This window comes from Halichoeres trimaculatus, unplaced genomic scaffold (genome assembly GCF_033239565.1).
Source record: "Halichoeres trimaculatus isolate MK-OKI-2021-1 unplaced genomic scaffold, fHalTri1.1 fHalTri1_scaffold_2, whole genome shotgun sequence".
NCBI classification, from domain to species: Eukaryota; Metazoa; Chordata; class Actinopteri; order Labriformes; family Labridae; genus Halichoeres; species Halichoeres trimaculatus.
The window spans coordinates 13,953,683-13,975,859 of NW_027437180.1; the positions used below are offsets into that span (position 1 = coordinate 13,953,683).

General features: G+C 40.1%; 2 protein-coding genes across 5 annotated transcripts in view; one reads left to right on the forward strand and one right to left on the reverse strand.

Moving 5' to 3' along the window:
* Nucleotides 1-4,619, forward strand: part of marf1 (meiosis regulator and mRNA stability factor 1) — a 17,951-nt gene extending 13,332 nt beyond the window's left edge. For all 4 annotated transcript variants that reach the window (XM_074684090.1, XM_074684098.1, XM_074684107.1 and 1 more), the window contains one exon: nucleotides 1,656-4,619. In XM_074684090.1, the coding sequence (XP_074540191.1) occupies nucleotides 1,656-1,864 (209 nt within the window). In that variant the 3' untranslated portion in view covers nucleotides 1,865-4,619. The remainder of the gene's footprint in view (nucleotides 1-1,655) is intronic.
* Nucleotides 4,475-22,088, reverse strand: bmerb1 (bMERB domain containing 1). Its single transcript, XM_074684177.1, has 6 exons — nucleotides 21,804-22,088; nucleotides 16,248-16,368; nucleotides 12,963-13,036; nucleotides 8,291-8,405; nucleotides 5,892-5,974; nucleotides 4,475-5,778 (listed from the first exon to the last, which is right to left on the reverse strand). Exons 1-6 carry the CDS (start codon nucleotides 21,889-21,891, stop codon nucleotides 5,660-5,662), a joined length of 600 nt encoding a protein of 199 aa, XP_074540278.1. The 5' UTR covers nucleotides 21,892-22,088; the 3' UTR covers nucleotides 4,475-5,659.
* Nucleotides 22,089-22,177: the final 89 nt, after the last annotated feature.

Consider the following 22,177-nt stretch of genomic DNA (forward strand, 5'->3'; position numbering starts at 1 on the left):
GTGTGCTGAAAATTAAACAAACCCTTAGTTTTATAACCCCCCCCCCCCCCCCCCCCCCCATTCCAAACAGGGATGTACTTCTAAAGTCGAGAATTTAAATATTAAAGGGATAGTTCAGTTTTTTTGAAGTGGTGTTGTATGAGCTCTATGTAACCGCTAAGGACAGTAGATACAGTAGAAAGTTGTCTCCTCTCCCTCAGTAAGACACAAACTGTAATTGATGGTGAGGAGGAAATAGGCGCTAACAGGGACAGATGGTACCAAATTCAAAGGCTTTTTTCTCTGCCTACAAGAACTAAAATCAAAAGTAATACCACAGTTTAAGAGAACGCAACATAGAATAATTTTTAAGTGCATTAAGTCTTCGGAAATATAAACATTTATCTGGACCTAACTAACTGGTCATGTATCCTTCTGCCCAGCGCTAGTGCGCTCCGTCCCCCCTCCTCCTTTCAGCTGTAGGGAATGTAAACAAGTTATGCTTCGGGCACCGGTTGCAGCCTCGTGTAAGCTTGATCAAGTATCGTATTTCTTTTGTTTGTACTCTAAGGATTGTGAGGCAGCGTAGGAAATTCAAAATGAGTGACTATGACAGCGACGAGGAAGTTTCATTCACTTTGGAACCAAAAGGATTCCTGTATGAACCGGAGTAGCTACATAGAAGAGCTGCTACAGATGGCGACTGAAAGGAAACATCCATGGATGTTAATAAATGTTTATATTTCCGAAGACTTAATGTACTTAAAAAATATTTTATGTAGCGTACTCTTAAACTGTGGTATTACTTTTTGATTTGAGTTCTTGTAGGCAGAGAAAATAGCCTTTGAATCTGGTACGGTCTCTCCCTGTTAGCGTCTATTTCCTCGTCACCATCGATTACAGTCTGTGTCTTACTGAGGGAGAGGAGACAACTTTCTACTGTATCTAATGTCCTTAGTGGTTACATAGAGCTCATACAACCCCACTTCAAAAAAACTAAACTATCCCTTTGAGTCCCTTGTGCTTGTAGATCAGCCCATGGATTTACAAGGTCAGTGCTAAGTCAATGAACAAAGGGCTTGGGCTTGTAATCTGTATTTGAAGTAATTATTTGATGCCCTCTAATCTGAGTAACTTCTTGTACTGAGTGAGAGCAGGACTTTAAAGTTTGAAAGAACCAGCAGAGAATACCAGTTGAGACCAAGTGGCACCATCCAGTTTAGAAAAGATATTCACTAATGGAGGGTTTTTTCTCTTGTCAACCAAAGGATGGAATGAGAGGTTGAATATGACTTCTACTTGGATCCATAGGGAAGTGCAAGTGTGATGCTACTTAACTAATGTAACCGTGATAGTGTTTGTTTTTGTTGCTTCAGTTTACAACTACAATGAAAACAGAGCCATTTGGAAACATTGTGTATCCCTGCAGCTCTCTATAGCCTCCCTCAGGTCTGGCTTACTTCTATTCTTCTAAACCTGAAAAGACTATAAAGCTGCTCTCTAATCGTTTTCTATCTTTTAGACCTGCAGTGGATCTGTCAAATTTTATATTACTATTTCTGGTTTTTATTTTGGTTTAAAACACTTGCTTGAAGCAAAAAGGAACAAAAACACAAGTTTATTTGTAATCTCTGTTTCATAAAGAGTAAACTCAGACTCTGTGTGTGTGTGTGTAGATGATGAACCTGAGGTGGATGCCACAGCAGGTCCTGATGGTCCCCCTGATCCTCCGGAGCAGCCTGACATCCCAGACGACTCATCAGTCTCCAAACCTTCCCAGCCCTCTGACACTAAGACAAACTCGTCAACAGACAGTCCCAGCAGAAGAGCCACACGCAGCAGAATTAAGCTAGCAGCAAACTTCTCCTTCCCAGCAGGCCTCTGATCCTGTTCACACACACTCACACGACTTTTCACAGCATAACTCTGATAACATGAGTTGATCAAATCCACCAGTCACACCTCAGAGCAGTGGTGGTAATGTCCCGTCTGCATCCTTCCAGGCTGTTACGTTCTGCTTCTGCCATCACTTTTCTGTCATTTTGTTCCTTAAGTTTGTTTTCTTTCTTGATCTCCTGATGATGCTCACCTCCCTATGATTCTCTTCTTGCAGATTTTCTGCAACTTTCATTTTTCAACTTAATCACAATCAAGTCCATCATCATTATCTTTGCAACCTGAGTTTGATTTCATCTGGATGGAAGTAGAGAAAAATATTCCTGAGCGTGTATCTTCAGTTCAGAGCTGCGTTGGCTTTCAGTGAATGTCTGAAAACAGGTTGGTTGGTTGTCTGTGTAGAGGACACACAAACTTTAGGAGAAAGGTGAGGGATGGCTGAGTTCTCAATGCTATAAGAAAAAATGTGCTCGCTTCATCACCAACTTATAAACTGACAGATTGAATGTTTGTAGACATTTTGTTCATGTTACACACTTTGAAACCTTCTTCAATACTTTGTGTTGTCCGCAAAGACGGAGTGTTTAATCTCAAACATTCATTTTTGACTCTTTTCAGATTCAGGCTTCTTTCCATCGAGAGGTAGCATCTCTGTCACCTGTATTCTTGTTCTTTGACTCTTTTGCGGCCTGAGGAAAATATTTTCAGTTACTTTAATGTTGTGCTGAGTATCCTGCAGTTTGTTAAAGACCTCGGCCTCAGTGTCTGATGTATTTAGAGCTTACTCAGTGATTGGCCTGAACGTTTGTTTTAACTGTTCCTCTGAGTCCAAAGTCTCTGTAAAGTTGCTGGCCTTCAGGGTTTTCATTCTTGTCGTACTTTCACCTGATTTAAAGCAGAGATTTTGGCCCATTTTCTCGCCACTGATTGTACCTGAAGGGAAAAGATTTAACAAGACTCCAGCCAGACATTTGTAATATTCTTTATCCTTCAGCTTCATCCAGCAGCCGGTGTGTTTTTCTTTTATATGTCTGTATGTTTATCGTGTGCCCTCTTAACTAAAGTAGGTGGTGTGTAATACGAGTGGTGTGCATAACTGAGATTATGCATAGTGTGCGCTCAGACTGAGCAGACAGGATCAGATGATGGTAAAACATTCTTTAAGATCACTCTTTAATTTCCATCATGTTTTAGGGGTCTTTGAGTTGGCGTCGCCCTCAGAGTCGCTGCATTAAGCTCAAGGTTTTTTGAGTTAACCTTGTTGCTGATGTTGCTGATGCTGTTTTTGTGGCGATGTCCAAACTGCCTGAGTTAAAGAGTTTGCGAGGAGGAGCAGAAGCACTCCTGAGTTTTGATTTTAATGGAAAGGTGACTGGTGGTGAGTTTTAGGGGAAAGAGTTGGATTGGGAGGTGGCAGGCTGTTTTTGAAGCCTCTGAACAGACTGACGTACGCACAGAGGACCCTCTGAGGCTCTCTGGAATCTGCCGGGCTTTTACAATGGCTTGTATTTGCTTCGGACCTAAAGGAATCGCCAACATACCTCCCAGCCTCTCACCTATCACACAGAGGAGTTGTACTTACTGACGTGTGCTGGTCTCTGCGTTGTCCCCTCCGTCCTACAGGACGACTGGCTGCTGAAATGCCACCTGACGATGTCGGCTGTGAGGAATGTTTAACACGCCCTGAAGTGAGGGGTTGTTGTACTGTTACGATTAACGGTTCAAGAATGGGTAAGGGCCCATTTTATCAGTTTGTGTCTAGTTTCAGTGTTTGTCTCTAAAGCAGTGATTGTTGGAACAGTGTATTTGTCAGACTGGACTTTGACTGTGTGAAAAGCCTTCGGAGCTGAGGTTCCACCTGCGAACACACAAACACGTCTGAGAAGCCAATCGAAATGTTTTTTTATAAGGATGCTATTTCCAGGTCTCTCATGAAGTAAACAGAGCTTATCTTAAAACCTTTTTATTTAAGAATGAGTAGTTGTCATTAAATAACCAGTCTAAGAAGTGACTGTGTTGGTGATGAAGGGAAGCGTGAAGCGCTCAGAAGAGAAAGTCAAGTTATAACTTTGGATTGAATGAATTACTTTGAGCTAACGTGAGCTCTCCCTCTGAGCGCTGCAGGGTCAGCTAACTCGCACAGAGAACTTCAGATGTCTATAAAGCTTTCTCTTTGTTTTGGTTACATCAGTGAGAAGCTATTTGTTCAGACAAAATATGCAGTTTGCATAGTTTTGGTTGATTGTGTACTCTAAATGTAAGAAGACGGAGATCAAACATGTCGGATGTCTTGTGTTGCTCCTTTTTCCTGACACTTCTTGTTCGCTCAGTGTCATTAATCAACACCTTATCCAGCAGTGTCCTTAAACGTTTGCCTTTTTTTTCCACGTTCTTTGTCAACAGTTGTCTCGCTGATGTTTCTCCTCTGTCCCACCCTCTCCCCTCTGTTGTAGAGTTTTGTTGCTCCGCTGATGCAGAAGTTGCTGTAACAGTCTGATGTTGTTGAAGGGACCAAAAGATATCCAGATTAAATTCACATGCATTAAACCGGTGGTCTGTGTTTTTTTTTTGTGTTTGACTCAGTAACATCACCAGCGTGTTCCTGAAAGATGCTCTTTATTCAAACATATATGTACAGGTAGTTTCAGTTAATTTTCTGCATATTGTGTTCAGTAGTCAACGTTAAGACTTTCATAAATTCACAACCACTACAGAACTCATCACTTCTCAGAGGAAAGGGAAAAGGGACAAAGAGCAACACTTTGCTTTACGTGGGTCACTAATGTCCTAAATATACTCAAACATACACCGTCTACTGTAGGCATTTACAAGAGAATTGCATTCACGTCCTGTAGTTTATAATAAAAATGCAAGACTAAATTCAGAGGATGCAAGCTGTTTGTCTGAAATATCCATAATTATAACTATGAAGGATGTCACAGAGCCAGAGTCAGGGCGCCTGGCAGCTGACGGCTGAGATGAGGATGGACGGTGACGTGGTGACTGAGTCTGATGAGAAGTAACCAAAACAAACAGTCCAGGTAAACACTGCTGCATTAGATCAAAATCTGTACATGAACCCATTTTGTAACCTTCAGCGCTGTATTTTTAATTTTCCTCTTGATAAAGCAGATATTACATAACACTAGGGAGAAACTGAGCCAAGGCAGGAGGTGAAGGCTCAGGTGCAGTGCAGAATCACTCACTGCTACCACATCTCTGTAACTGCTCTCTTTTAAATGACAAACTTTAGGATTAGCAGCCACCTACAAAGTAAGTAAAAAAAGCAGTTTCAAGTCTTCAGACAGTGGCAGAGGATCGCTGATTGAAGTAAAAGAACTAATATTGCACAGACAAAGTATCAGACATGGTAAGATGCTGACAGATGTGTGTTTTTCCTGTCAGACAGAGAACCCCAGTGTTTGTGATCTCTTTTTGTACATTGTGCTCATAGTTGTACATTAAACCACACCATCCCAAATGAGTGTTACATCTTAACCTTGTTAAATGAAACATGCCTGTTTAACAGATTTTCATTAAGAATTCCCTTTAAAGTCTTGTGTCCTTCATATTCACTGAGGACAGGCGTCTCAATAAAAGATTTCTCTCCTTATCAGGGTGGAGCTCTTGAACCCTGAGGTGAAACCTAATCATTGATCAAATTCAATTGATTTGGAAAACAGCAGAGATTTTCTGAGTAACAGGAAGTGGCGTATGGCGTATGTCATGTGACCAGTGTTTTGTTTCTGACGGGTGGATCGGGTCGTACAGAGGTCTGCTTCAGTTACATGACGGCACACTGGGTGGCTCCACAACAATCCTTAATGATGGCTGCTCCTGACTTGGTGATGGATGGTTTGTTGGGAGGCGGCTCTGGGATTTGTCGTTTGGGCTTTGGAGGATCTTGTCAGAAAGGAAGAGAAAAAGAGATCATTTTAAAGCTGGCATAAGAGTGAAAAACACTCCTGCCCCCTTTCTGACGGTGTGTCTGTGTTTTTTCTGGTATCGTCACTCACTTTGTGTAACTTTGAGCTTTTTCTCCAGAGGCATCAGCTTCTGTCTGAGGAACTCGGCCATCTCCTTGTCTTCCTCTTGCTCCCTGAGTTTGAGAGGGAAACACAGCTGTCCATCAGAAACAATGCAGCTAATTGGGCTTTTCAGTATCTTTATAGCTTTAATTACTTGATTTATACCATTTTGAGACAATATTTGCAGAAAAGCACGGGTGTAACTTCTGCTGTGCAGTAACAAGAGGTTTAGTTGGGTCATTTTGAAGCGAAACGTGACCGCGGTGAGCGAAGGTCCGTTTCTCAATGGATTTGTCATCTAGAAGGTTAAAAAATAAATTTAGCTGGGGTGTATTTTTTTAAATGGCGGGGAAAAATTTGTAGAGGCAAAAATCCAAAATGGCTGTCATGTAAATGATCTCTTTAAAGGCTCGACCTACAATGATGGACATTCAAGATGGCTGCCACTTTTGGTGTTTTTTAGGGTATTTTGGGGGAGTTTTTGCCGTTTTGGGGCATATTTTTTCAGTATTGTTATAGTCTCTATAGGGTTATAATGGAAGCTCTGCTCATGATGAGTTAAATAATATGCAGTTAAAGTTCACAGAAATAACATCTGAAGTCAATAAAGTAGATGTTTATTTGTAAACAACCCTTGTTGATTGCCCATTTCCCATTACAAAGGACTATGCAGAAAAAACAGAAACAGAACAGAAAAGACTTTTCAGGTCTATATCACAATATTTTTGGCTTTATTAAATTCTTTTGCAGTTTCAGGCCAATGGAAATGAATAGATTCCTTTATTTTGCTTCCATTTAAATGAATGGAGTCAAAGACATATGTGAGTTGTCACAAGGAAAACGCAGGCCGTTTTTGAATTCACCAACTACATACTGTGTATGAAAGTAGTATGTAGAGGGCACTGCATACTTCACTTGAATGTAGCATGTACTATGACTGTTCTGTTAGGTTTATTTTGTAGCGAAGCGGAAATAGGTTGTTTTTTTTTTGTTTACATACGATTTATTTTTCATACTTAATTTTGATTGTACAAAACAAACCATGAGTAGTCGACATGTTGACATTTCAGTTATTAATCTACAAAAATACTGCCAGAAGCAACTTTTTGTATGAAACAGTCAGCGGTAGAGAATATTTATTATTTCTGAGAGAAATTACTTATCATTTTGTGACGGTGTATAATGGCCTTTTAGGGCCACTTAAAAGCAAAAAACACATCAAGGATAAACATCACACACACAATACAGTATTAAGAATGAGGTGAAGCGGGAAAATTTAAGGTGGTGGAAATATAGAGGTGAAATACAGAATGTAATGGTAAAATGTCATACTATATTTGGCAGTGGTTTACACTAGTAATGCCGCTGTCCCACCGTTACAAATCATCATCATCTATGTGGCAAAAACACCCCCCAAAAACCCTATAAAAACACCAAAAGTGGCAGCCATCTTGAAACCATCTTGAAGCCATCTGAAAACATGTCTTGTCCATCATTGTAGGTCGAGCCTTTAAAGAGATCATTTCCATGACAGCCATTTTGGATTTTGGCCTCTAAAAAATTTTCCCCGCCATTTTAAAAAATACACCCCGACTAAATTTGTTTTTTAGCCCTTCTCGATGACAAATCCATTGAGACCTTCGCTCGCCGCGGTCACTTTCGCTCCAAAATGACCCAACTAGTTACTGTTTGTGAAAATGCAGTAGGTAAAAATGCCTTTTACCCTGTTTTTCACTGGACATTTAGGTTAATGATGTATCACCTCTATTGAGAAAGGTTTAGTTTCACCACAGTCATACAAAAGGGAACCTTCGTCATAAAGAAAGAAGTTTTAAGACACACAAGCTGCTGTGCAGTTTTATAGCAACTTGTGTATTGAACAGTTTTATTTAATGACTCAGAAACATAATTTTCACAAAACAGATTTTTACATTTTACAGTCTGATTCTAACATTTTTAGTAGGAAGTGCTCAGATTTGCTTATCCAGCTTTGGATTTACATTTTTTTTAAATCGTGGCTGTCATGGAGCCACTTCTGTTGTTCCTCTGTAAGAACAGAGCAGGAGGAAGCATAAATGACAACAGAGCCCCGGTCATTAGTCATTCTGCCTTCTATAAACACACACACACACACACACACACACAAACAGCAGGCAGTGCTGTGATGATCAAGCGACTCTCTCCCTGGTACCAGTCATTCTCACATTTGCTCCAAACATTTCCTCCTAATGAGTCTCCTCCCCGCTGCTCCTCAGCCCTCCTCTGACTGTCACAGACAGACAAACAGAAAATAAATAATCAGTAAAGTTTAGTGTTGTGTGTGTGTGTAAACAAAAAGAGCATGAGCTCCTGAATATGAACTGTGTTTGGGCGTGGGATCGCTCTACCTTAATCTCTCCACCTCTGCGTCATCCACCAGGAAATCCCTCTTCTGAACCAGTTTATGGATCTTCAGGATAAGCTCCTCTTCCCGCTGCTGGTGCTTCTTGTTTTTTTCTTTCTCTGGAGGAAAGGAGAGTGGATATAGAAGAAAAGTCAGGATCAAATAAAAACATGGTCAGATAAAGAGAGGAAACAAAAATCCTATTTACAAAACTGATATCAAGCGACTGGCAGCAGAGACTGGTGGATCTCAAAGACTGAGGCGCGTCAGCAGCAGACCCTTTATTCCCCCTCCATGTATAATTTATAACAAACAGACGCTGACTTCATTATGCTAACTCTGGAGAGCTCTGTTTGTGCATTCTCCATCAGACATCTGTGAATGCAACATGCTCTTTGCTGTGTCTTTTGTCCTCACCTTCACCCTGGACAGCACAACAAGGGACATACTGGCCAAAGCAATTTGACACACACACACATACACAGACACACACGCATGCACAGACAGCTGCAGAGGTAGGATGTCTGGCACCACTGTTTATTAAGGCTGGATAAGGAAAACAAGGCTCTGAAGAACTACTGCAAACATCAGCTCTTCCCCCCATGCAGAAATGAAGTGCAGCTGTGCAGTTGCAGTGTGTATCCTCCGGAGGTCAAAATAATTATGGGGACGCACGGTCGCAACCCGTAAATCATGATGTCACAGGAGCAGGAGGGGCGGCAGGGTAAGATCCCAGTTGGTATAATACAGGCAGTGAGACACTTGGTCAGGGTTAGGAGCAGATGGTGGTTTGGAGCTGGTAGCAGAGAGCTGTGAGGACAGTGTTTGAGAGAATGAGCCGGTTACAGTACCACAGAGCCTGTCAGACATTAACCTTGATGCAACATTTAAGATGTATTTTTGGAAAAAGGAAAGATACAGGGAATGTCTGCTTCATCTTTAACACTGACCGCTCAGCTCAGGTATGTCCGGACTCAGAGCCAATCAGAGCCTGAGGTCTTTTACACAGTGTTAATCATGGCAATAAAATGAATCATGTTCTAACTGTGCTTTCTTTTAAAAAAAATGTATTTAAATTTTCTGTCAAGTGCACAAATAAAATCAAAGTATATCCTGTAACACCTCACTGAGACTACTTGTAAAAAGCTAAAGCTCTGTGCATTCTGCAAAAACTCAACAACTCTTACAGCTAATGTGTTAAAAACAATGTATTTATCATGATGTGAAAATGACTAGACTAGGACTAGGTTAAAGTTATGAAACTGTGCATTAATATGGGTAAGAATCCATGATGTGAAATATTGGGTCCAAAAATGTTCTTAGATCAAAATATTCTGAATATAAAAAACAATCCTGATAAATTTCAGATCCTGATCCTGCCATAGAAAAATCATAACATGTTTTCCCCATATCTCCCTCTAATGGAGAACATTTTCCTTGGTCAGAAGCAGAGTTTGCTGATGTTTACACAGCAAATAACCAGGGGTGCACCAATCACAATTTTCTGGCCTATCACCGATCTTTAAAAAGCCTGACGTGCCGATACCGATTTGTGCCAATACAATTTTTTACTTTCTATATCTGACAGCATATACCTTCAATGTTCCAATTTTATTTTAAGGAAAATCATTGAACAATACCAGTGAAACAATGAAATCTTTATGTTTTAATTTGAACAATCAATAAAGTGTCCTAAGTTTTGGGTCTAAGAGCAAAACGCAACAATGCCTGGCTTTCAGACCTTCCCGGAGGTATATGAGATCAGTTTCATGCATAAGGATGGGCTGATCACGGATCACTGATCCCCAAAATTAAGGAAATCGGCACCGATTGATTGGCTGATTGATTAGTGCATGTCCACATATAACACAGCAGAAAACTGATCACTGGTTATCTGGAATCGAGAGACACCTGAAAGATGGTTTCGTCAGTCTGTGATGATGGCACAAGTATGTCTGAGCACACTTAGAGCGCGGTCACACTGGCCATCCAAACCGTGCCGTGCTTAAGCACAATTGTCAGCAGGGTCAGAGTTGGGGGAATAAGCGTCTCTGAAAATCAGCTGAGCCTCATTAGTGGAACGAGTCGCAGCTCAGATTAAAGTGGCAGTTTATTCAAGCCACGCTTACCGGCAATAGCCCAGCCTTCTTTAACCAGCGTCGTGGAATACCCCCCAGGCCCCAGCAGCTCTGATGATATTGCCCTCCTATCCGCCAATGAGGAATATCCACCCCTTCTCTGTAATCCGCAGTGCTTTAAGCGTGATTTAAGGGTTCCAAGAGACATGTGTATGTCGTAATATGTGGAAAGCATTTGTAGAATCACACTATATGTATGTCCCTTATTAAAGTAATGTTCTATCAATGTAACCTCCTCTTCCATCCTGGAAAACACCTTAATTTTCGCAGTGGCTGAGCTTAAACGGTCATCCAGCGTAAACAGACAGTAATGTAAGATTGATGCCTGATGGGCTTAGTTAAGCCAATCAGAGACACGCAGCATCGTCCTACCTTCTCCGGTTTCTCGAAATGTTTTTCATGATTCCTCAAATGTTTTTGTGCAATGTGAAATGTTTTTGTGCATTCATAAATGTTTTTTTCAAATTTTAAATTTTTTTTTTTCAGATTGTGAAATGTTTTTGTGCATTCATAAATATTTTTTCAGATTGTGATTTTTTTTTTCAGATTGTGAAATGTTTTTGCGCATTCATAAATGTTTTTGTGTATTTTGAAATGTTTTTTCGCATTGACCTTCAGGGCCACCGTACTGAAGCGTGCTTAGGCACGGCATGGTTGGCCAGTGTGACCACGTCCTTAGTGGTTGAGTTTTTACAGCTCTCAAAGAAATATTTAACAAATAGATCATTGGTACCTTACTTTTAAGGTTGATAAGTTTTCAGTAAGAGCTGTTGGTCCTTAGAATCTTATTTGTCCGGTTTTAATGGAGTTAGCGTAAGTTCATGCAGGACACAAAAGTCATACGCCCAGCTGTGATCAGCTGACAGGCTGAGGTTCAATCACTAACCGCTCACAACCAATCACAGCGTGTGTCTTAACAACAAGGCAACGTATTTAAAGCATGTCATCCCTCTGTCAGATCCCTGCTACCATTTTCCTACCCAGCTGCTGCTGTCTTAATAATTTCTCTTCCACCCCAGCCTCCTCCTATTAAGACTCTTTATATATCCTATTGATATGTATGCCTCCTTCTGATCTGTATGTACGAATGGGCTCGAGCAGGCTGCTCAGCTAACCCAGGGAGTACTCTGAAGAGCAGCGCTGTAACGCCAATTCTAACTGTATCCATTTGGCAATAAATGGTTCAATGTATGACAAGTGTTCCTGACTGAAACCCTGTTTCTCAGGTTTATTAGTTGCAATTTAATTTAATTTTTTAACCTGTTTTTATTTCATGGTCTAACCGACAACTTCCTTTTAAAATTGTCTATATTTTCTGATATTAAAATGTATTCTTTTGTTCTATCCTTATTTGGTTCCTGTGTCTTTGATTTGTCTTTTACAGATCGAATTACAGTTTTATTAGTTCTTGAATCTGTTAGTCACGCTCGTTTTAAACCTTAAACTGCACTACTCAGTGTGACAACAATCCCCTCGGAGACAGCAAAGGTACTCAGGATAACCTTGGGTTTTCTTGTCAGCGTCTTTTTTTTCTAGTATCTGGGGTCAGAGGAGTTGGGTGGTTTAGAGGTTGGAAGTCATGACCTCCTACTATTTTCATCCTTTCTGATGCCCTGATCAGATCAATGTAAGCAACGCCACAGATGAGATTTCTTTAAAAGTACATTGTTAAAAACAAAGCTTCAGATCTGTAGAAACTGATAATGTTATGATGTGCTGTTGGTAATCTCTCTCTCCCTCTTCCTCTGTCTGTGGGAGGGTTGTAACATGGTTAAAAAAGGCTCTGTGATTGACAGGTCACTGGTTCATCTCCAAAAACAGCTGCTGATCATCCACGTGTCTCTTTACTGTGAGCGTGTGTGCGCTTGTGTGTGTGTGTGTGTTTCCTTGAATACAACACCAGCCCCTCCCCTCCACACGCACACACACAAAGATACACTCAGTGAGGAGGTGAGTTCGCTCTTGTTGCCATGAGTCTCTGATGCAGAGATTCATGAGTGTGTTTCTATGTTTAATGCGTCTGACGTCGGTGAACCACCTCAGCTCATCCTCTCTGCTTTAGATGGAGTAAAAGCCGGAGCAGACGGTGGATTTAAACCAATATTTGATGCCTCACAAACACACCACAGAGACACCCAGGGAGGGAAAAGAGCTGTTTACTGAAAACCATATTGCACACTTTGCCAGTAAAGCTCCCTTCAGTTTACTTTCAAAGTGATGAAGCATGTGTGTTTGTGTGTGTATGACTGTCTCCTCCTCATAACTCCAGCGTGTGTCTGAGACGTACGATCGATCCTGCATGGTTTAGTGTAATGACAAGTCCTATGAATCATCATGACGCCTGCTGAGCTCATAGGACGGTGGCGGGTGCAAACAGAAGCACTTTCTGCCAAGAGTGCAAACAAGGAGCACGGCCCATAACCCCAACAGAGGATCAATTCTGAGTGGTTTATCATCTGATATGATTGCAGCTCATTTTCTTCACGATGACAAAAGACTAAAGATGTTTATATGTGTTTAAATGTGTTTGAACCGTACCTGGTACTGCCACAATCTGTCTCAGCTCCTGCTTTAAACTCATGATGTCTTTGCAGAGCTGAATGTCATCCATCCTTGAAAGAGAGGAGAGGGAGAGAACGCTGTAAATCACAGGCTACCATCAGATTAAAAAATGACAGATATTATTTGCTGCTTCCGCTTCACATGAGAGGATTTTAGGCAGACTTATACTTTTCAGTGAAATCAGGGGAAGGGCAGGGGGGTGAAAAATACGTGAGAAAAGCAATAAAATGGTCCTAAGCAGCAATGTCCTGTAGCAACAAAAATCTGTAGAAGGTAATAAATCAGAGATCTGTATCCACTATGATCAAAGCTTAAGAGCAGGGTTTATTAAAAAACAAAAACAAACAAAAAAACACATTATTTATCTTTTTTTGTCATTCTGAGGCTATTACAAAACATGCTATAACTCCTTGGTTAAAGTCCCCGCCTCCCTGTTGCTATGGTGATCCTATCTGCATGTACACTTTAAGTTAGGGTTATGTCCATAGACTGTATATAGAGTGGACAGCGTGGCTCCGCCATTTATCATTGTACAGTTTTGAAGCCAAAATTCCCCGTCACAGGCGCAGCCATTGTAGTAGTTGTGCAGCCAGAGCGCATTAGAGACTGTGAGGGATTCTGGGAGAATCTGAGTGGAGCCAGGTGACAAAAATATATGCATATATTTTTTTCTTTCGAGAGTCTAATCACTTCTTGACTCTACCTCCAGACAGATTTTACAATCTTCAAAAAAAATAAACAAGAACAGCAGCTGTCAACTATTGTTAAATGTGATGTAAAACCTCATTTTTAACCTCTTATAGCTAATGAAAACGAAACTTTTCGGAAAAAGAAGACCTGAATATAAGGCAGCCGAATGCTATCTTCAAATCACCACAACAATTGGACATGAGAAACATTTCTACCAGGTGTACTAATTTTTCAAAGTTTGACCACAGCCCATCTGGAATGACTGGAGAGCCAGATTTTTTGACTTACACTGCAGCCAGCCACCAGGGGGGCAGTTTTTGTGGAGACCTCACTTCAAGCCAAAGTCTATGATTGATAATTGATTTCTAACAATCAGGGTTTCCAGGTTTTGAATATCTTACCAAACAACATATCAGTTAATCATGTAACAAATCAGTTCAGTTAGAAACCAGTATGAGAAGTTTTATTTTGAAATTTACAGAATTAAAATTGCTTTTTCTTTTAAATCTTAAATCCAATCATTTATTGGAATTACTTTTGCTGAAAATTTTTTAGTGTTTCTGCTTACAGAGCAAAAATGTGCCAAAAACTTAGACGTCTTCCTGAGATATTCATTTGTACTAGTGGAATGAATGTGAGAGAAAAATAAGCATGACAGCCCTCGTTAAACTAATTGAATAATCCACTATTAGATGTTTGCATTCATCTCCAGCCAGCTGAATAATTGATTAATGAACGACTCATTTTCTGCACTTCCCCACATTGTGCTGTAGACACTAGGAGTGTCACTGGAAAATCACAGCCTCAGGCTCAGATGTGTCATAATTTACATCAGAGGCGTGTGCAGAATAAAAACATGCAACATAAATCTCCGGCTGCTCTGTGAGCCTCCAGCAGCCTGATGTGTCACCCACGGGGCCTCAACATTCTCCCCTCTTCCTCCTTAAATCCACGTCTGTGTCTCTCTGCGGAGCAGTGACAGCTACAGCACATTTAATTCTCACTGTGATAGATCAGGACGGTGACTCATCCATAGCCTCCTCCTCCTCCTCCTCCCTCTGCATTTAGCTGTTGCACCGTTTTACACCTCCCCCTCTTTTTCTCTCACCCTTGACCCCTCCCTTCAGCTTGTTTCACTCCTTCTGTCTGTTTCTCTCCCTCGCTCCTCCTTGTGCTTCACTCTCTCAATGCTATCTGTGTATCCCAGCAGCTTCTGCTCTCTGACACTTTCTCTGTCTGTGAGTGTGTGAGTGTGTGAGTGTGTGAGTGTGTGAGTGCGTGTTTATTTGACATCTTGAGTCTCACTGTGCCTGACGATGGAGACATAAGCACTAGAAAGAAGTGGCCTAATAAAACCCTCCACTAAGTCATGAACTAACATTATAAACTGAGGAGGGCTCTTTACGATGTGTATCAGCTTCATCCGACCTCTAAACCGTCACACTGCTGATGAAAAGCCGCACAGCTCCACATGCTGCGGTGCTCTGAACAATAAAAAAAAATGATCCATGCCGGAGACAGAGGCTCACATTTCCTCTTTCAAGTCAGTTTCATGAATGTGGTTTATTTCACATCAAATATTCATGATTTTTCATTTTAAGTTGTTTTACAAAGTACTATACATGCACCACAGATCTAAACTCTTACTTCCTTTCTATCAAAGATGGTGACAAACTATAACTCCTGACAAAGCAAAAGCATTTAACAACCACATTTTGAGTAGAAAGTTTTATTTTCAGTTCCTAAAGGCTAACACGCTCCTGTAGAGGATGGGCCATAAGTTTTCATACATAGGAGGAATAAACATTTTACATTGGGCAACTGTTTTTATTTATATAATATGCTCCATATGATTACCATTGTTTCGAGGAAAAAAAAAATGTATTAATACCGAAAAAAAGTGGTAATCATATAAAGCACATTATAAAAATAAAAACAGTTGTCTGTTTTTTTTTTCCTTTGTATGGAAATAAATGAGTGTGACCAATGAAATCTGTTCTTGTGACTCCAGGTCTGGTTGTTACAGAGAAAAAGGAGCATAATGAAAATAATTGTTAGTTGCAGCCTGAATGAAACAACACAAAATCATTAAATCATTAAATCATTAAATCATTAAGCTGCCCTGTTCTCTGGCTGTCATGATGAAGACAGGAGAGGTAAAAAAAAAAATGGCATCCTTCCTCCACAGTCCTTGAAGATAATGATGTTGATAAGGAGCCGTGAGGTCATCAAAGTGACTCATTCAGCCACTACTGGCATGTCAAGCCGTCCTCTGCATATTCAGTTCAAAAAGGCCTGCCTGTCCCAGTATCATCCTCAACAGCAAGTAATATCATAAGACACACACACACACACACACACACACACACATACACACACACAGAGTGCGTCATGAGAGTGTCCACTGTGTCATGGCAACCCAGAGAACCTAATCATCCATTCAAGGACGGCAGCAGAAATTGTTGTGACAGCGAGCTGATCAGATCTTGCTTGCACTCGTTGAAGCTTTATGTAACCAAAACACCAAAACACAAAAACACAAAAACTCTCAATTTAGGAACAGGAACTCACATGAAGCGCAGCTCCGACTCTCTGCGTACCAGGACCTCACGCAGGCGCTGGATCCGAGCCATCTCCACCTCGATCTCCTCTGGAGCCATGGTGCTCTCTGCCATGGACACGTCTGAATGACCTGGGGTGGAAGAAAGATAACAGGAGATTAATTCAAGAGACATAACAAAGATTTAAAGTAAACAAATGACAGATTCCTTTTCTCCAACCATGTTTTAGGCATGATGCACACCTCACTTTACCCATGATGCTGCCTAAAAGTACCAACCTTTTTTAGAGCTTTAAATGACAGACATCATAAAACGTGTTAAATTAAAGGCTCTAGTGGCACATAGATCTAATTCAAGACGACAGCCCTTAATTTATTTCCCTTTAATTTTTCTAGAGGGTGCATCCAAATGTTTGTGTTTCTCCTTCCTCTTTTTTGTGGAGTCACTTTCTTGGCAAACACGTCCCTCATCACATCTTATCGCACTGTGACGTTTCAGCTCACACCAGCCAGGAATGTGATATCTCAGATGACGGCAGAATGTGTAATAGAGAAAGGGGCGTACAGTCACAGCAGTGCTGCAGGCGCAAATGTGTGTTTTCCTTTTTTTTTATTGAAAGTTTTCAATTGTGAATTTGCCTGGTGATACAAAAACTCTTAGATTCTTATTTTAAAGGAGGAATTAAGTGTGATGCTTTTGTGTAGATGTTGTTTTTTTTCTCACACATGGATCAATAAGCAGCTGTGGCTCTGTGCTGATTGGTTTATACCTCACTGAAGTGAACCGCTGACCTCACTCTCCATATCTGCCACTAAACACTGACAAACACTTTCCAAACAGGTCGACACTTACTTCACGAATCAATCGACTGACCCTTTCAGCATCTTGTAACATACAGGCTCTAACACTGATTTGTTGATACAAAAAACATGTGCAGGTCATTGGTCTTTTATCTATGGATATTTCTGTATTGCTTTTCTGCAAATCATCCAGGAACACTGTCCATTTTGCACATAGATGGAAAACAGGTGGTGGGGTTAAAAGATCGAGTAAGTGATGTCACCTATTTGTTTCTGATGCAGAGTTTTGAAGCAGGTCCATACTGGAAATGGCAAAGTTTTGTCTGAGATTGAATGAGGTAAAGCCTCATCACAGATAAGTGGGAAAGACTTTTAACTTTAATAAAAAGTTATGAAAAAAAAATCAACCCCAGTGTGTGCTGACAGAGAAATGAGCTATTCAGACTCAAACCTTTTAATCCTGAGCCAAGCTGTAAACAGTTTTATTTTTGCTGTAAAATCGGCTGTAGCAGCTTAGTGTGTTTGGAGTTTCTGCAGCCAGCCTCAAACAAACTCTCAACAAACTGCAGTTTTTAATGAGGACCAGATGAGCTGGCTTATTTTAGCATCTGGGGAACTGGGTGTAACCTGTACAAGGCAATATAGCTTTGCCTCAACTGATTACAATAGGTATCCATGACAATAACTTGGAATCCAAGGTTTTATCTTTAACATCTCATTTCAACCCCACTGCCCAAAACCCAAACTGACTGTGTCGTAGGTGAGGGGCTGTGAAAAAAAACTCGTATTGAGATGACAGAACCAAGTACTTGGTTATTGTTTTTCATCTTCCTCTCAGCAGAGCTAAGCTGTATAAATATCTTTCAGATCTAAAGAAGTAGGGATGCACAATATTATCAGCACATTATCAGATGATCGACTGATAATGGCTTAAAAATAAAATATTGGATATCGGCAAACACACCAAATTCTGCCAATATAATAAACCCATAAAATAATGGGCTGGTTTCAAGTAGTTTTTATCTTTTTGATTTTTTTTTTTTTTCAAAAGCAATCCTCATAAAGGAATATACAGTTTCATATATATATATATATATATATATATATATATATATATATATATATATATATATATATATATATAAAAGCTAAAGCTAAAAAACACTTTTATCGGTATCGGCAGATATGAAAACTTCTGCCGATATGCACAGCCAATAAGGTGCTATTCAGTTAGGAGTATTATTATTTTCCATCTGAAAAATAAGCTCCTTAAATAAAATGTAGCACCTCATTTATTTGCACTGCAGAGCTCTGTGTCTGTCATTAGGTTGTCACAGTAGCTCTAAAATAATCAAATGCAACTTGGTTATGTTTAAAAGTGCATCGTACATTTAAAGTTCATGTGATCTAAAGAAATTATTTTTCTGTATTTCAATACTGAATGTTTTGAGTTTGAAAAAATAATACATTTCTTATTAATGGTAAAATCAAATGTTTTTTGTCTTGTTTTATGTGTGTTTCACAAATAAGACCGTCACAATAAGAGTAACATATAAATTCCAGTACAGGATAGACTTAGCTTTCTTAACGGTGAAAAAAACAAACTTGTGATTATCGGTATCCGTATCGGTATCGGCCAAAAGGGGTTTTGATCAGCATATCGGATATCGGCAAAAAGCCAATATCGTGCATCCCTAATAATATATATATATATATATATATATATATATATATATATATATATATATATATATATATATATATATATATATATATAAATAGATATATACACTGCAAAAGACTGAAATCTTATCAAGTGTTTTTGTCTTTTTTTAAGTAAAAATCGTCTTATTATACTCGATATGAGCCACTTTCAACTTATCAATCCAGAAAAATGTCTTGTTTCAAGTTATCAGAGTACAATAATGAGGTTTGAATTGCCTGTAACCAGTAAAAAAATCTGCTATTGGAACAAGAAAAAAACAGCTTGAAAATTTCCTTGAGACTAGAATAATGTCTTAATACAAGTAACTTTTCTCTTGTTCCATTGGCAGATTTTTTTACTGGTTAGGAGCAATTCAGACCTCATTTTTGTCCTTAAATAACTATAAACAAGACATTTTTCTCGATTGGTCATATGAATATGACCATATATATATATATATATATATATATAGTTTTAAACAAGAAAAAGATAATATATAGTTTTAAACAAGAAAAAGATAATACACATCAAATGTGATAATATGCACCATTGTATAAAACGCTTCATCTACTACAGAAGAGAAATAGTTATCTCTGCAATTATATGCACAGAAAAAAATATCGGTATCAGTATTGGTATTGGCTAAATGAGCTGTTATATATCGGCTTATCAGACATTGGCAAAAAATTCCAATATAGTGCATCTCTTTTAAGAACCGGGTTGAAGCCTCTAACTTCACAAGATCTAGAAAAACAAACTACTGTTTTTACTCCTGAGTCCTGAGATGAATAAAAAGCCTGACATTTATCCACAGCGTGTTGCATGTTTCTGTGGAACTGGATCAGCTCTGTCCTTTTGCAGAAACATAAACTGCTGTGTGTGTGTGTGTGTGTGTGTGTGTGTGTGTGTGTGTGTGTGTGTGTGTGTGTGTGTGTGTGTGTGTGTGTGTGTGTGTGTGTGTGTGTGTGTGTGTGTCTTTTCATGGCTGCTTGCTGAGGACAGAGCTGACTCACCACAGCAGACAGAAGTCTGCACAGGAGGGCTCACTTTGTTAGTGCATCACTGACATTGAATCATCACACAAATGTGTCAAAGGGTGCTGACGTAAAATCCAAACTTCATGCCCCAAACTGTAACACCCAAAAACACAGCAATAACACAGACTTTTCCTTCTTCCCCACTGCTGCTCCTGTGTGTTTCTTTGCACACTTCTGTTTCATTAGCAGCCACGTGACCGCATCAATAACACCTAGCTGCATTAAGTCTCATTGCTGAAGAAGAGCCATAATGTTCTAACAGTTCCCTCCCCTCTGAGCAAGCTGCTCACACATACGCACACACATTCACAAGATACGAAGAGCAGTGATACCTCCTGATTAAAAGCTGCATTTCCACCTGGGATAGGTGAGCTTATCTCTCTGGTTCCAGGCCAACACAAGCAACACTGCTCCTCACAACACCTGCAGATGTAAAGCAGTGACCTCACACACATAATTAAGCTGCTTAAATTAGCTCTGTTTCATTAAAACAAAAGAGGATAATCAGTGCACTCCTGGGTTATGATTTAATGAGGATTAAGCCCGGAGAGCCTGGACTGTGAGTGGTGCAGCGGACGCATGAAAGAGAAATGTCAGCATCTGTATGACACTCAATCCAGACTATACCCCAACACATCCTGCAGTCACAGTGTACGAACACTCTGCTCCTGCAGCTGCAGCTGCAGCGACCATAGAAGCAAGATTGAAAAAAAGAAAGGAGGGAAAAAAGAGGAAAAAAGAGGACAGGTGCACTGTTTCTGTCTTATTTGCAGTGGAGAGGTACAGGGAGGCAAAGAGAGGGGAGAGAGCTATGGTTTGATCTGTGTCTAAAAATACCTGCTCGTTATTTCCCCTCTTTTTTTCCATTTGATCTGCAAGTTTAGTTCACATCCTGTTGTCCTGTAACGGGTCATCCCAAATTGCACCAACCATGACACATGTTTAGGATGTTATCACACGTGTGTTGCATCCATCAACACATGCGTCATTCAGCTTCCTCCATCACTTGTTTCAATCAGAGGGACGATAATAGAAACATCAGGTGCAGTGGATTTCAGTCCGTAATGTCCCCCCTTTCAGGTGTTTTATTTAGCCTCATGTTAAAGACACAGAAAATGAATGCAGGAGTCAGCTGACAGAAGATGATGCACAGCTTTGAAATGCAAAACAATATTTCTCTTCAACCTCCGCAAAGTGAGAAAGTAAAATGATATCTTCGAGGTTCAGGAGTGCTTGAGTACCTCACACTTTGTGTCAAATCTGAGGTGTTGTAATAGGCATGTTTCTATGCAAATGATCAGGTGATACTTTAACTATTTTTTTAACTTCAACCCAAATAAGATGAATAGAACAAGTAACATGAAGGACATACAGGGATGTCAAAGTCAGTGGGTCTGGAGATTAACTATTATTGAATTGTTCAGCTTGGTACTCATCTTCAAATATTTAAGGTCTTTAATTGTTGGTCTTTTCAGTTTGAATGCTTGTTATTTTTCATGACAAATATGTCGGATAATTATTGTTTAAGGGACAGTTTACCGATTTGCTTCACTTTTAATGATTTAAATGTAAGAAAACTATATTTTTCAAAAGACGGAGTGCACAAAAGTTTTGCAAAGCAATAGTTATTTTAACTAAGAGGACTAAGATGTGCTCTGATACCAAAGGACCAGATTCTGCTTCTGCATCAGCCCTGACTGACAGAAACCATCACAAGTTAAAGCGTGCCCTGTGCTTGCTATGGGCTGTTTGTTTAAGAATAAATGCTCCTCCCTCTAAATTGATTCACAAGCCGTCTGATGCTCATAGTGTGCATCTGGGGGGCAACTAAAGGGGTTTTAGCTCTAAAGCATCGCTGCTGAATTATCCCATACCTTTGTGAGTCACGCATTAACCGTTTCACTGCTCGCCTCTCGCAGGGTGCCACAGAGTGAAACAAAGAGATACAATTCTGGCATGATAACTATGGTTAAAGAAACACACCGACTGTAAAATAACACCACACTCGGGAGCATTGAGCTAACCTTTGTCCGTGGTCCATGCAGTTTCCGACACGGCGCCGTAGCTCCTGAGCGCGCGCTCGGTGTCCGAAATAGATTTCTTCAGCTCCATCTCGGTGAGGTGCCCGCGTGCATATACTAATACTGTGTCTTTCAGTTAAACCGGCGTCTTTCCTCTCTAAGGTTTTGTTCAGTAAACTCAATTTCACCCGGTGACAAAGCTCCAGCGACCCAAGACGTTGAGCATCTTTATTCAGGCTTTTAAGTCCCTCGACGTGTGGATGGAGGTGAGGATGTAGAGAGCATGCGCAGTGCGGGCAGGGATGAGGGGATTGGGAGACACCCAGTGGCAACGAGACAATGTTAAAAATAGCACAACGGGCACAAAGTACTATAAA